The sequence below is a fragment of the Phasianus colchicus genome, chromosome 3 (genome assembly GCF_987193195.1).
Source record: "Phasianus colchicus chromosome 3, bPhaCol1.hap1.1, whole genome shotgun sequence".
Lineage (NCBI taxonomy): Eukaryota > Metazoa > Chordata > Aves > Galliformes > Phasianidae > Phasianus > Phasianus colchicus.
Window position 1 is genome coordinate 36,153,065 of NC_143438.1, and position 15,467 is coordinate 36,168,531.

At 41.7% G+C, this 15,467-nt stretch overlaps 2 protein-coding genes across 3 annotated transcripts; one reads left to right on the top strand and one right to left on the bottom strand.

Annotated features, from left to right (window-relative positions):
- Positions 1-5,555: 5,555 nt before the first annotated feature.
- Positions 5,556-10,225, bottom strand: SEC61B (SEC61 translocon subunit beta; the record flags this gene model as incomplete). The annotated part of the gene is made up of 4 exons (XM_090138292.1): positions 5,556-5,878; positions 9,130-9,231; positions 9,650-9,747; positions 9,872-10,225. Coding segments are annotated over 4 exons (642 nt in total), but the record flags the coding sequence as incomplete, so codon positions are not given.
- Positions 10,158-14,708, top strand: ALG2 (ALG2 alpha-1,3/1,6-mannosyltransferase). Of its 2 annotated transcripts, none has more exons than XM_031589074.2 (2): positions 10,158-10,410; positions 11,069-14,708. In XM_031589074.2, exons 1-2 carry the CDS (start codon positions 10,273-10,275, stop codon positions 11,969-11,971), a joined length of 1,041 nt encoding a protein of 346 aa, XP_031444934.1. In that variant the 5' UTR covers positions 10,158-10,272; the 3' UTR covers positions 11,972-14,708. The 2 variants fall into 2 exon arrangements, with proteins under 2 accessions (XP_031444934.1, XP_031444933.1); XM_031589073.2 differs by having other exon boundaries at positions 10,158-10,608; positions 11,069-14,706.
- The last annotated feature ends 759 nt before the right edge of the window (positions 14,709-15,467 follow it).

Consider the following 15,467-nt stretch of genomic DNA (forward strand, 5'->3'; position numbering starts at 1 on the left):
CTAGCAATAAGCAAGGAGCTGGACCAGTGACTTCCCTGAGTCCACTTTATGACCTCTACTCATGTTTCCAATATTCCTTTACATTGCCATAGCTAGTGTTAAATGCTGACTACAATTTGAATCTTCAGTTCATGGAAAATGTTGATGCTTGGCAATCAAAAGCAAATTTTTTTTAAAAAAGATTTCTGAAATATTTTTAAAAATTGTTATGATTATAGAAAGTATCTTATTTTTAAACGTACTTTTAATATTTGGTTTAATGTTTTTTTGTTCATGGATTACCTTCTGAAAATACCACAAATCTAATAGTAGCAGATCCTCCTGAATGCTGTTACTTACAAGGAAGATGGCTTTATTTTCCTTTGTGTAAGGGGAAGATGTGGCTTACTGCACGTCAATCTATCATTTATTACAAGTTGTGGCTAACTGCATTTATCATTTCATGTCTACTTATTGAAAATGTACTGAGACATGAAAAGCTAACATTGCTGAACATGGAAACATTAATAAAGAAGTTCATTAGCTGTTGACTACTTTTTTCTAGGGAAACAAACACCTTTTAACTGTCCTTTTGGAAAGCTGAGGGAACAGCTACAGAACAGCAGTCGATCAAGCTGAAGAACAGGAGATAAAGTGCTTCAGTCCTTTGACTTGCTCTCCCTTCCACCAAGAGGAACGCCTGTACACTGACCCATGGCTACAATGCCCATCCTCTCCACAAATGACCATCTCATCCCTACAGTAACCTGGGGGTGATCACAGATACCACAAACGCTTACAGTCTGCCCAGAGTATGCAACTTCAACCAAACGTGACCTTCTTCCTGATCTTTGTAGCTCTCCAAATATCTAAAAAAGAATGACATTAAAAGGCAATCTTTTGGAAGAAATACATTGTTTTAGTTTGACTTGAACTACAAGGCAAGCACGATTTCATTTGGTTAACATTATGACAAACAACTCTGTGCATGAGAAGTTTTCCTTAGCTCTGTTTCATAAAATGAAAGTGTTATTTCAAGCGCTTCCATTTGTAGTTGGTCAGTTACTTCAAGGTGGAATTGTTAAAAATCCTTCAAAATATGAAGCATGAACAATTACTTGCAACCTGCAGGCCAATACAACAAGCGTGTCAGATCTCTTGTGATCCACATTTGAACAGTGATTTTCTCACAAGGAGAATGAGTCTTTTCTGTTCACTACTACCTGTCATGCTCCTCTATCAGAGCATTATCCTACTGAATTGTGCTATGGATTATAATTGGCTGCCTCCAGAGGATAAGAGATTACTAGAATACAGTACTAACAAGAGATCACAGACAAGTCAGGAATTAGGTATATTCAGTAACTTCATATCTGTTCTTGTTTTGCCTTTCTTTCAAGCGGCTTCTGAAATCAAAAGCAGAATTCATAAATGAGACACAACTTTCCCTCAGTAAAAAAGGTAAAAAGCAGACAATCCCTTCTGATAAGACACACTCCAAATTAAAAATAATTAATGTTCTTAATATTTTACTAACAATGCCAAGGCTACAAAATATAGCCCTCTATGCAACACATTATATAAACAGCTAATATAAAGTTGTCAACACAGCCATGCTATCAATGTTGGAAGCGTATTAGCTTAGCCTTTGAAGGAAAAAGCAGTATATCTTTTTTTTCCAGAAAAAAAAAAAAAGAATACAATTTTCTGCAAATCTCCTCCTGGAAGCCATTAATGTATTTATAAAATCATTTAGCCCTCACCATGTGATCTCAATATAACATCCACTCATCTCTAGCCAGCACAGCTGAGGAAAAGAACACAAGCTGTTCCATTTGCTTCTCACACTGCTGCCACAGCACAGACTAATAAGGATACGAAATCTTACATTTTCAAAGACTCATCTTTCTGCATTTCTAAGCAGACAGAGCAACCATATACATATCTGTAAAGAGGCATGCACGTATATCTGTGCCTCTAGTAAAGGCATGATAACTTACAGCAAAACAGTACTGAGGACAGCTTACGGTATGTTATGACAGTCTCAGAGATCCTAAGAAACAGCTGGAGATAAACAAAACATTGGAAAGAGCTAACCATTTCTTCTTGGAGGGTAAATTCTGAGTCTGATGTGATAAAAAGAATCTTTCTGCTGTAGGAAGCAGCGTATGCAGGGGACAGTCTTCTCAAGATGACACCTGTACTTAAAACTTGCCCTTCCCTTTGTTTCCTTCAAGAACCAGAAATGTTTGAAGTGACCATCAGAGAGACAGTATTTATCCCAACGTCATGGCAGAAGATAGATCACAAGCTCTGTGCACACCACAAAGAAGGGCTAGCCTGCATGTGACTGACTGGGTACCAATAAATGGTGTGGCTTAGAGGAAAAACATTTGTTTTTGTGTAGTATAGCTGGCTTCTGCACAGACCGCAAAAAGGAGGAGCTAGTTCTACAACATCTGAACTCACGAAGCCCATACCCCCACAGAGCCACAGCTTGTAGCATTCAAATTCAGTGCAGGAAGGTGCCAGGGCAAAGATTAAAGTCCTTCCTAACATAAATGAATTTAAGAAGCCTAGCTCTTCTGCTCTTCATTAAGTAACAAGCTAGAGTGCTTAGGGGAACTCCAACAGTCTCCTTCCACTAGCTACCACATTCAGAGAACCCTCAAGAAGAGCATTTTTTGGTTTCTACTTGTGTTAAATTTCACTGCAGTTGTCTCACATACAGCACTACTGCTCAGGGGGGAGGGCAGGCTTATGTGGCACAGACACATCCATGTATGACAGAGCCACACAAGCTCCACTTCCTTATAAAATCCTTTCTTATTACCTGAGAAATAACAAAGCCTGAGGTGGCAAACATTGTTTTTAGAAGTCGAGAATAAGAGATTCTAGTACTTCATCATATTTCCTTTGGAGATACAAATCCTCACAGATTTCTTAAAGCTATCTGTATTGCTAAGTAAAGATCTTCATGGACCTAGCTCCTCCTGCAGCACTAACGTAGACAACAAGGATATTTATGACTTCTAACTCAGCTCAGACACGTTTGTATTTCAATCATATACAATTAGAGACCAAATTCACAGTCTTATTAATTCCTTGCTGTCTGGTAAGAAGCTTTGCAAATAATTATTCTTTCTTCTTCCTCAACTTATTACTAAAAGACACTCTAGTTTCCTGTATTACAGATAAGCTGCTGTTTACCAGCACAGCCATAATTTAATCATCCAGGCTATGCAGAATTTCATGTTCATTATTAACCAGTATTCTGGTAGGTCTTGGCAATCTGCCCTGCTGGAAGTCAAATTCTTGATAAATACTGATTGTAATAATCCACTACAGCTCATGCACATGGTATGTTTAAGTATCCAGGCATGACGTATCTAATGCTCTCATGCAAACCATTAAAGTGATCATAAATTGAAAACATACAGAGAGATCTGTCTTTATGATGTACAAGGAACATCAAGCAGTGCTATCAACGTTCCAGCTAAATGCATCCAACTAGGTATAAATTTTATTTAATGAATTAAAGCAGCCATTTTTTAAACACCATAATAAAGCTTACACTTCTCAAATATAATGCCAAAAGGGGAGGGAAGAACTTCGTGCAGAACTAAGGACACTATGCTCCTTAACAGCATATGTAAGCACCTACAAGACAAGTCAGTCTAAGAGGTCAGTCTAAGAAACAGAACACTTAAGGACAGCACTGTTGAAGCAGTCGGCATTTCTGTACTCAGTTGATCAAAATGCAGGGTTATACAGCAAACCCTCTCCTCCTTACCCCTTTTCTTCTTCAAAGTTCACAGCTGATTTGAAGACCAAGATATCGGATGCACAAAAACACTGAAGGCTTCAAATAGAACTGATGTGGCAGAATAGCCTTTAAGGACTATAAATGTTTAAAAGACAATTATATCTTGATGATATAATAAGCAGAGGATACCTACTTAGATACTACTATTATCCATTATTTCTTTCCCTTGAGGTATCTGAAGAATCCACTATTCTTCTCCCTTGAAGTACCACAAACCAAGCCAGCAGCATAACCTGGTCCCCCTATCCCCCCTTTTTAAACTCAAGTTTTTATTTAAAATTCACATTGGCTGGTTGTCTCTTTTTTCCCCCACAGGTTTTATTTCATTCAGAGACAATGGCAGCAATGAGGGAGATGGAGACTGTTGCATTTGCTTTTTCAACAGTGTTTTCCTTCTTGCCTTAAAATAAAGTCAGTGGTTGTACAAATGTTATTTTCTTGCTAGGCAAAGTATTTAAGCAAGAGTTCCTTACCTTTGTCTTTTGAAGTAAGACAATTCCCATATTTCATCTCATTTTTACTTCCCATCCATATGCACACAGTGGTAATCTGTGGAACTTCCCCCTTTGACACACAGTGTATTGGGCAGTTTCCACCACACTGTTGTATTCTGATACCACTCTTTTAGTTACCAGAATTCCCTGTTCTTGACTTCCACTTAAACGTCCTCCTAAAACAACTCTCTTCTACCACTTCATTTAGTAAGAAAATTTCAGTTTCTGCTCTAAATCATCTATCTTTCTCTGTACATCTCTAGTACAAATTAACTTAAGCACAGCTCAAAAGCTATCCTTATAGACATACGACCACATTCCTTGTTTTTAAGCCACTTCTTCATTTCAGAATTAGTACTACTTTAAGAACTGGTTTATAGGACAGTGGGTAGGGGCAACAGATCAGCATCTATTCCACAGCTTGTCAACAGTTAACACTTACCAAGGCTGGATAAGCAAGATTATTGCTTGTATAGTACAAGCAGATATTCAAAGAGAAATCATAACACGAATAACAGGCTAAAATAATTCCATCCAACTGCATGGAAAAGCCTGATTCAGTTATCTGAATCTCAAGAGCATACCAACAATAAGAAACAACACAGCAGTATGTTGCTTATGTTTAAAAAGAAGAGCTGCCTGATCATCTGCAAGGAAAACTAAAAACAACACCCACAAGGAAAACGTGCAGGGCATGAAGAGCCACTTAAGCGAACCTCAAGTATGTTTCCACGTCCTGTTATTTAAAAAGCAGTCACTGCTTTCCCAGCCCTCCCATTCCATTTTGGAACTTAAGTCTCTTCAAAAGAGCCTAGATCTACAGAAGAAACATGTCTTTGACATCCATGCAGTTACTCTTTTTAAACCAGAATACCTGTTTATGCCTTTCCTTAAGTGCAGTTTGAAAAACAAGCAAACTTTATACTTTTAGCATAATCAGTATTGAGTGGCTTAACTAACAATCAGAAAATAAAAGCATCTGTTTTTCTGGAGTTAATAGAAGAACACAACCAACAAAGTTCATGTAACTCAACTTTGTTTTAACACATTTGTTAGCATCACATGTTTATGCACCCTATGTTGCCTTCCTCGTTCAGTATCCAGTAAAGGATTGGTATGAAGTTATACGACAACTTGCAGTATAAAGAACTGGTTTTAACTGTCAAATGACATTTAATCAGCGATAGTGATATACGGAAACCACAAGTACAATACTTTAGTTATTGGTTGGAACAGGAGGAAAAACGTTAAGACTATTTCGATTTCCATATACAAATTTTATTGTAATACCTGTATTCTAAACGTACAGATGCAATGACCCGTTACAGACTTTAAAACCTGCCCACATAGACAACTGAGAAGCTCATTCTGTGTTACAAAGTTTGTAGGACTTCAATAGGTGACAGGAGGCTTCCCCAGTCTCTCTCCAAGAACAACCAGGATCCACCATATTTTTGGTCCAAGATGTATGCTTTAAGTTGACAGCTGAGTCTATGAACGAGTGTATTTACCCCAGATGTGAAGCATAAATACAGAAGCAATAAAAAGGAGACTCATGACCAAAACTGGAACAGGCCCACTAAAAACAAAGAAAAAAAATACATTAACACAAAGCCAAAAAAGGTCTGCTTTGTCCAAAGGCCGGTCACTACCAGCCTAGCAAACTCATCAGTTCATATGCAATTGAAGGAGAAAATTCTTTTCCCATTCCCACAGAAATCATAAAATACACAGAAATGAGACAGTCACCTTTTATTAAACAAATGCTGCTGCTGCTCTGCTTTAAGAGACAGTTACATAACAATTAGGATATGTAAAATTCTAAATCACATCACATTAACAACTTCCACTTATTTAAGCAGTAATTCATGGTTCATTATTAGTCATCACTGTGAAACCAATCTGCAGAAAATTATTATCTGTATTTACTACTAAGCCGCCTGAGCAGAGATGTGGTAAGATACAAGAAACAACAGAGTCCTCTAGCGGCTACTCACATTTTGGTGTAAAATTCACATTGGCTGTCTTTTATTCCTAAAGGTTTTATTTCATTCAAAGACAATGGCAGCAATGAGGGAGATGGGGATCGCTGTTGTTTTGTTTTTTTTTCCCCAAGATATACAGAATGTCAAAGTTAAGTCCATCATCAAATCATTACCCAAAGTGTACAATTTAACAGATTTGTTTGCTTTTTCACCTTCTCCCACTATCTACTGTTCTCTCAATGCTGCTGTGCACCACTTACTTCACCCAACTGTGTGTCAGATGTATAACATTATGCTGGGAGAAACACTGACTTCTCTTAACCAGTCACACTTCACAAATTACCCTTCTGTTTACTGTTTAGAAGCAGGCAAATATTACTTGAATACAGAGTAAAAAACAACCTCAAAGTTGATTAAAATGAGAAAGTTCACTAACACATTTTTCTAACAGACCTAAACTCCTCTGCCATTGAATTCTAAGTCTCAGTCATCATTGATCACACTTAGTGGTCCTGAGTACGAAGAATCCTGCACATAGATGTAAACCACACTGGATATAAACCAATCACATAACATGCAAAACAGACTGCACACAAAGAAACTAAGTAAGCAACTCCTAATACTCCTCCATACATCCGGATCTTCTTAGCTCATTGTGTACACTTAAAATAAATACTAAGTCTGGCTTAAGCACCTCCAGAAGTCTGGAGCTGTGCATTCTCAGATGCACCTTTCATGGGACTGCATACCATACTTTAAGTCAAATTTCATTTCACCATGGTTCCACCACAAACACTGCCTATAGCTCTTCAAGTAATCAAGTTTAAGACAAGATAGAGAATCCACAGGTATGGGTGCCATAGCAAGCAAAGCAACTTCGGCTTTACTCTTTCTTTCAAAGCACAAAATGCTCATTCAAATATAATCTTATCTCCTTCTCAGATTTCCCTCAGCTCCTTTTGTGAGCATTGCTTTTAATGATATTTTATAACATCTTGCATTTCAGGAAAAAAAAAAAAAGTACTTTCCTGAAACAAAAGAAACTGGCTTGCTTATTATTTCTGACGCTGAGAACAGATGCTAAAACCTTGAAGCATCAGAGGTATCATTACGCACAATATAAAACATTTGATCTGCAGTGGAGTTATCTTGATCATGGATAGCATGAAATAATCCTTCCTAAAAATAAAGAGCTCTTACTTTGGACTAGATGAGTAAGAGTAGTCTTCCAACCCCACCCCGCAGAAGATATCCCAGGTTTAGATTTATACTACTTTAAGCAACAGCAATCACAAATTCTGCTGAAGCATTTAGATGGGCAACTGCAACCCATCTATAACCCATTTTCATCTTTAAGCGCACTGAATGGGACAGATGATAGCAATGGGAAATCAATACAGAAAGCAAAAAGCTTGGGAGGAAGGAAGCTGCTCACAAGACACGGTTTAGAAAATCTTACAGCTCATTTGCAAGCAAACTCTAGAATCAACACACATTTACAGATGTGTCACCCATCAAAAGCCTAGCCATACAGCTACCCATGATAGCTTGTAAAAGATACTTTCATTGTTCTAAAACCTTAAAATTCAGAGCCACTGGTTTACAAGTAAATGGGAAAATCCGCTGACAGACCTGCTTGCATTGAAGACTAGATCAATGCATCGTCTAAAACTGACCAGTCAACAACTAAAAGATTCACAAGGGAACATGCTGAAGCTGGTAGATCTACTTTGACAGCTTACATCATTGTTAAATTTTAAAAGTTTTACCTACCAGAAGAAAGTCTATTTTCTCCATTCTTAATTGATTTTTGGTAGGCCAGATAATACAGAAAACACTTGCCTTACCTATCAACACAAATGCACTCTAGAACACCACTACTGCTCATATTCTTTCCATTGTCTCTGCCTTGCTTCCTTCAGTGATTCTGCAGTAGCAGAGCACCACTACTTTGGAAGTCTGCAGGAAGTTTGTTAAAAACTGCTAAGTGCATATGAAAAAGACAACACACAAGTAACCCAGATATCATGAGCCCTTCCCCAGTCGTTCACACTGACAGTTGCACACTTAAGGAACCCTGATCCTAGAAAAAAAATAAACAATAAGCATAACCAAAGGCACCCCTAAGTATACTGGCTCTCTTCAGCCCAGTAACAAAATACTAGAGGCTGTGAACTCTACAAAAAGCATTAGCTCATACCTGAGGGCATAACTTTGCATGTGCACCTGTTAGCTGAAGCACTCCTGCCTTAGCTACTCATACATTAGGTTGTGAGGTGAGTCTGAGAAACTGATCTGACTTAGACTGGCCCAGGACTAAAAAACACGGTACCCCTCTTGCTGCGAACAGAAGCTACCACCAGATGTCTGATCATAACCTGGGAATACTCCTCTCATAGTAACAGAGAGAAACAAGGTACAAGAAAGTTAGTTAGTTGGAAAGCTTTTCTGAAATAAGCTTTGTTGTTGTTGTTGATTTTTAATAAGAATACCTCAGACTGTGTAAACATAGCCACATCTGTAGCGTTATATTTTCCAGAAAGTGCGAAACATCACCACACACCAATTAGTAGGGAAAGACAACAGTTTAACTAAGAGAAATCACACAACTATTTTTGATGCCTAAATTCACTGTGACAAGTAACCTTTCCAATTTCACAGTTGTAGAAGTCGGTACCTCCCTCCAGGTCTGAAGACCAGATACCAGATTTCCTGCTGAACGCACCTAACCAGTCATCAGCTCACCACACTTCCCCCTGTGCACCACAGCACTGATCTCTCAACCCAAAAACTGAACAACCAAACAGCTGAAATCCATCACCCCACGCTCACACACCCAACTTACACTTTGAGCCCTGGGGAGTCCTCAGTGTAGAACCGCCACATCCCACCGGTGCCCGTGGACGTGGCACGGCCTGCACTCCTCGTCCCACAGCTGGCATTCTTCCTTTAGGGAGCAACAGAACAAAGCAAAGGCCACAATCCGTTAGCTCTCAGTCAACAGAGCGCCCAACAAAGCGAAGAAACGAGACAACCGCACCAACCCGGGCAGCGCAACACGCCGCGGGCACGACGCCCACACAGAACCAGAGCTGAGAAGCCGGACCGACGGCAGCCGGACCGACGGCAGCCGGACCGACGGCAGCCGGACCGACGGCAGCCGGACCGACGGCAGCCGGACCGACGGCAGCCGGACCGACGGCAGCCGGACCGACGGCAGCCATCCCCTTCCCGCACACCTCACCGACGCGTCCGCAGCGGGACGCACCGCACGGCCCAGCCCTCGCACGGCGTCGCTCCGGCAGTCGCTCGGAACGCCGTGAAGGACAACGCAGCGCCGAGCCCGGGGCTGCCGCGGCACCTACCTCTGCCGGACGGTGGAGCCGGCGGCGCGGGGAGCCACGGCTTTGCTGGGGGAGCGGCCGGACGTGCCGACGTTGGTGGCGCTGGGGCTCGGCCCGGGCTGCGGGAGGAGGAAAGAAGCGGGGTCAGGGAGAAACGAACGTAAGGAGGGAAGCGAGGGGAAGGAGCCGAGGACGGGGAGCTCCCCGACTCGGAAGCAGCAGCGCAGGAGCGCGGAACCTCACCATGGCGGCGGCGCTGGCTGCAGTCGACCAGATCAGGCGGACGCGGCTCCCTTCCCGCAGCCACGTCCCCGCCCGCAATGCCTGCCCGCAACGCCGCCCCGCCCGCTCGAGGCCCGGCCCTTCAGGTCCCCGGGGCTGCCCGCGGCGACGCCTGACGCAGCGCCCGTCTCCCTTCCCTCCTCTCCGCCCGCCGCCGGGCCTCTTTCCTAACGAGACGCCTTCACACGTCGTTCTCGGCCCCGCAGACGGCCGGGCCGAGGCGTCAGCGCCGAGAAGGAGCGGGACGGGCGGCCCGGCAGCGCGCGGGCGGCCCGGCAAGGGAGACGGAGGAGCGACCGGCAGGGCGGGCTGACGTGGCCCTAGAGCCCGCTGGCGGCGCACGCGCGCTGCCGCTCGGCGCCATGGCGGAGCGGGGGGAGGAAGAGGAGGCGAGCGGCCCGTCCGTGCTGTTCCTGCATCCGGACCTGGGATTGGGCGGCGCGGAGCGGCTGGTGGTGGACGCGGCGCTGGCGCTGAAGGCCCGGGGCTGCCGGGTGCAGGTGTGGACGGCGCACTACGATCCCGGGCGCTGCTTCGCCGAGACGCGGCAGCTGGCGGTGCACTGCGCCGGGGCCTGGCTGCCGCGCAGCCTTTGGGGCCGCGGGCACGCGGTGTGCGCAGCGCTGCGCATGGCGTTCGTGGCGCTCTACGTCCTGCTGCTCAGCGGGCAGCACGCCGACGCCTTCATCTGCGACCAGGTGCGGCGGCCGCCATCTTGAGGGGGGGGGAACGCCTCGGGGTGACCTGTGGGGACGGGGTGAACCGCGCCTCGTATTCTTGAGGCTTTCTCGTGGTGGTGGGTGCTGAGAAGGAGCGCGGGCTGGGGGTGTACGGGATATAGGGAGTGGGTTTTTGGGTTGAGAGGGGGAGCTCCGAGGTTCAGGTTGGATGTTAGAGAGAATTTCTTCTCTGTAAGAGCGGTGAGGCAGTGGCACAGGCTGCCCAGGGAGGCGGTGATGTCACCGTCCGTGGAGGTGTTCTGGATCCATATGGATGTGGCAGTGAGGGACGTGGTCAGTGGGCATGGCGGGGGTGGGCTGATGGACTAGATGGCCTTAGAGGTCTTTTCCTACCTTAATGATTCTGTCATACCCTTTGCTGCAGTAGTGCTACCACAAATAATAAATGCTTCGTCCTCTCTCTGCTGGTTTGTGCTAGGTATCTGCTTGTATTCCGATACTCAGGCTGGCCAGAACACGGAAGAAGGTTTTGTTCTACTGTCACTTTCCTGATCAGCTCCTGACCAAGAGAGAATCTTTCCTGAAGCGCCTCTACAGAATGCCACTGGACTGGCTGGAAGAGTACACCACTGGCATGGCAGACTGCATCGTTGTGAACAGCAAATTCACTGCCAGTGTGTTCAAGGAGACGTTTAAATCCTTGTCTCACATTAATCCAGATGTCCTTTATCCATCACTCAACACCAGTAGCTTTGAGACGGTGGTTCCTGTGGACATAGCTGACTTGATTCCCAAAAAGACCAAGTTCTTGTTTCTATCTATTAATAGGTATGAAAGAAAAAAGAACCTCGCATTGGCTCTTGAAGCTTTGCATGAGCTTCGAGGAAGACTCGATTCTCATCAGTGGAGTGAAGTTCACTTGGTTATGGCAGGTGGCTATGATAAACGAGTTCTGGAAAATGTGGAGCATTATGAAGAACTAAGGAAAATTGCAACTAAGCTTAACATTAGTGACCATGTCACTTTTTTAAGATCATTCACAGATGAACAGAAAATCTCTCTTCTTAGTAACTGTGTGTGTGTGCTGTACACACCAAGTAATGAACACTTTGGCATTGTTCCTCTGGAGGCAATGTATATGAGATGTCCAGTTATAGCGGTTAATTCAGGTGGTCCTTTAGAATCAATTTTGAATAACGTTACAGGATTTTTGTGTGATCCTCTGCCAACACAATTCTCTGAGGCCATGGAAAAAATTGTGAGAGATCCTCTCTTGAAGGACTCAATGGGAGCAGCTGGGAGAGTCAGATTTATGGAAAAATTTTCCTCAGAAGCATTCTCGGAACAACTGTATCAATACATATGCAGATTAACACAATAAAATTGTATTTTTTTGTTACATTTTACAGCTTTGTGTCTGTGACTTACATACGGGGCCAGCGTTCAGTGTGACTATGATGAAGGACCCAGAACTTGTGAACTGCCTTGTTATACTTTGTATGCTGCCTCTGGTCACTTGGTGTGAAAAAAAGGAAAAAATGTCAATCTTGTTAGAAGGTTCAGATTTTCATGTATTAGACTGATTGTTTTTTATGCAGTGCCTTGGATAAATGCATGGTTCAAATGGCAGTGACTTACTAGACTTTACTGCACATTTTACTTTAGGACTTTCTGGTTAACTCAGTTTACAAAGTATGGATATGTACAGATAAGCATAGCTTTACTCTTCTGAGAATTTCAAATCAACAACTTACAAACAAAAGATGCAGCTATGGTATGAGAGAACACATGATTCAACCAAGTGCTTAAAGAAAATACCTTAGGGATATGAATTGTATGGTTTTTTGTTTTTTTTTAATTACCTTTTACTGTGCTTTTCTTCTAGAATTGCATAATCCATGTGTTCTGGGCATCATAAATGAGCAAACAAGTGTGTGATCAGGCAGAATTGTTGGTACTGAAATTCTACATCTTTGTGGACAACTGCTATGCCTAATGTAGTTTTAAGAGTTTTTGGGTTGTAGAAATGTTCTTAATTAAATGTTTCATTAAATTCTAAATTATAGAAAGCACTTGTGGAACAAGCAGTAGGTTTTACTTTACCTACTTTAGTTGCTTAATATAGTTATTCTGAATAGTTTAGCTTGGGAAACAGTTCCCACATGTTTTTCTCTCAAGGCAGTGCCATCACATGACAGTAATTTTACTGGTTGGTTTTGTTTGTTATTTTTTTTTATGTGCAGTACTGGATTTTAGGTAAGGAACATCTTTGTATCTACCTCAATTCAAGCACATCTTTATTGGTTGGTTGCTAGATTCACAATAACACACTTCTTTGTAATTCATACAGTTGAGTTTTGAATCTCAGAGTAGACTGAGTAAGTATAATTCCCTTGGTTATTGAAGTCCAATTTTATTGAAAGTATCATTTTCTGCAGTCTGTGCTTTGCCTGTATAATAAAAATTCAAGGATTTCCACATTTAGTGAAAATCTCTACTGTAGAGAGACTGCTCCTTCTGTTGCTTAGGACTGCAACCAAGGTCTCAGTATAAGGTTTTTCCTTATAGTAAAATAAAATAAAACAAAACAAAAATCCATGAAGAAATTATTTTCTCATCTTTAATATGAAACTTGAATTGTAATAGTTATACACTATGGCTGGTTAGTAGGTGGCATGGCAGGTGTTAGTCCAAGCATTTCTCGGTGTTACCTTTGCTGCCTATTCCTGCATTTGTGCTTCTTCCTCCCCCTTAATCCTCTTGAAATATACAGAAGTTTTCCTGAAACTTTGTGTATTTTTTCAGGATGAATATGGTGAACAGAAACTGGCCTCTCTCCCTCTTAGGTTCAGGTTACCCTTAGAATCCTGCAGGTGAGCATGTAGAGATGTGGAACAGCCCTTAAGGAGTCTTGAAAAACTCTTGTTCCTCAACTTGAAGTTCTGAAGTGAATGATTATAGAAGTGCTCAGCCAACTCTTTATTTTAATGCTTACTCTTTTTCCTTTTTGGAAATCCTACAAGAATCTTGATTATACAAGCAAAATGCACTGCTGTTGTCAGTGATCAACCATCTGTCAACAGAAGCAGCTACATCATGGAACAATTGAGCTTGGAAAAGATCTTTAAAATCATGAAGTCCAACCATCAATTAATACTACTAAGTCCACGACTAAACCACATCCCTGAGTGTTGCATCCACATCTTGAATGCTGCCAGGGATGGGGGTTATACCACTACACCAATTGCCCAGGCACCCTGTTCCAATGCCTGACCAGAGTTTCCATGAGGAAGTACTTCCTAACATCAAATCTAACCCAAGGCACAGCTTGAGGCTGTTCACCTTGCTTGTCACCTGAGAAAAGAGTGACAACCACCTCACTACAGCTTCCTTTTATAGAATCATAGGAACATTTGAGTTGGAAAGAACTCTTAAAGATCATCTGCAACTCCCCTGCAATGAACAGGAACACCTGCAGCTGCATCATCTGTTCAGAACCCTGTACAGCCAACCTCAGATGTTTCCAAGGGCAGAATTATTTTTTAAGAGTATGTATTTACTTCGGTTTTTAGAAGTTTTATTTAAATGCAAATGCCTAGCATGATTTAGTGCCAGAATATAGATTAAGGAATGGATGAGTACAATGAAATAATCATTTGACTGCTAGAAAATGAAGGTTTGGTATTCATATCTCACAAGTTATAGAATGGATGATACAACATAGAGAAAATGGTTCTAAGGAGAATTTGATCTTCTGTCCTCTTTTCCATATTTGTGCATCCTTTCACCTTCAATTAGAACCAAAATAGATAGACAACAAATAGGAGGAGTATGAAGGCAAAAATGCAAAGTGCATTCATGGATACTAGGTGTGAACAAAGAGAGGCAAGGAGAGAGATGATTAGCCGTTAAAGTTTCTTAATTTACAAGTAGACTGGGCTGGAAGTAGAAACTTACTTACATTTCCTTATTCAGTTTACTTGTAATACTTACAATAATTAAAATAAGCCACAAACAAATTATTTCACATGCATAGTTTTTTCCACATTATAAAAAGAAATCAGAATTTCAGCAGTAAATTAGCCTGCTTCTGTTGCCTTTCTCCACTCTCTTTTGTCCTCTTTTTAACTATTTTTTATGTTGTTTTTTTTTTACTATATTACACAATATAAAAAAATTTATAGATTTTAACATTTACATGGAGTCCATAAAACTTCATGCTACATTATCATATTGTTAAACTTTATTCCTTTTTATTATGGCTTTATTATTCTCTCTCATGGATGAAATGGCTGATATTTTATTTTGAATTATAGTTTATTATACAGTTGATATCACAGGAGTATTTTTAAGGAAATAATAACTGTGGAATACTGACAAAATATAATATTATGAAAGGAGTGTATTCAACAGCATGAATGCCAATACAAAGAGTAGAGAAGGAAATAAGTTGCCTTTATCTGTGTTTATGGTGAATGTAGAACATGTGACCCAATAAATAAATAAATCAGAGGTTAGTATCCATTGATTTATGGATGTGCATTTCTTCATTGCCAGTTACTTTAAGCACAAGATTAACAGAGTTCCCAGGGAGGTGGTGGAGTCACCATCCCTGGCAGTGTTCAAGAGGCATCTAGATGAGGAGCTACAAGATACAGTTTAGAGGATTGTGGTAGCAATGGCAGGACGGTTGGACTAGATGATCTTGTGGGTCCTTTCCAATCTTGTGATTCTAAACCACTTCTTAAAAGAGAGGGCAACTACCCTTTTCCTCCTGCCCTGCCTCTCTCTTTTAAAAAGCCCAGAGCCCCTTTATCTTAGTGTTTCAGTTGTGCAATTAATCCTACTGCATTTCTATGATAGCGGATTATTATTTT

Excerpts from the sequence above, each read along its gene's own strand:
- ALG2 (XM_031589073.2), top strand. The coding sequence starts at position 10,273 with ATGGCGGAGCGGGGGGAGGAAGAGGAGGCGAGCGGCCCGTCCGTGCTG. Across the intron at positions 10,609-11,068 it reads ACGCCTTCATCTGCGACCAG|GTATCTGCTTGTATTCCGAT; the intron begins GTGCGGCGGCCG and ends GGTTTGTGCTAG.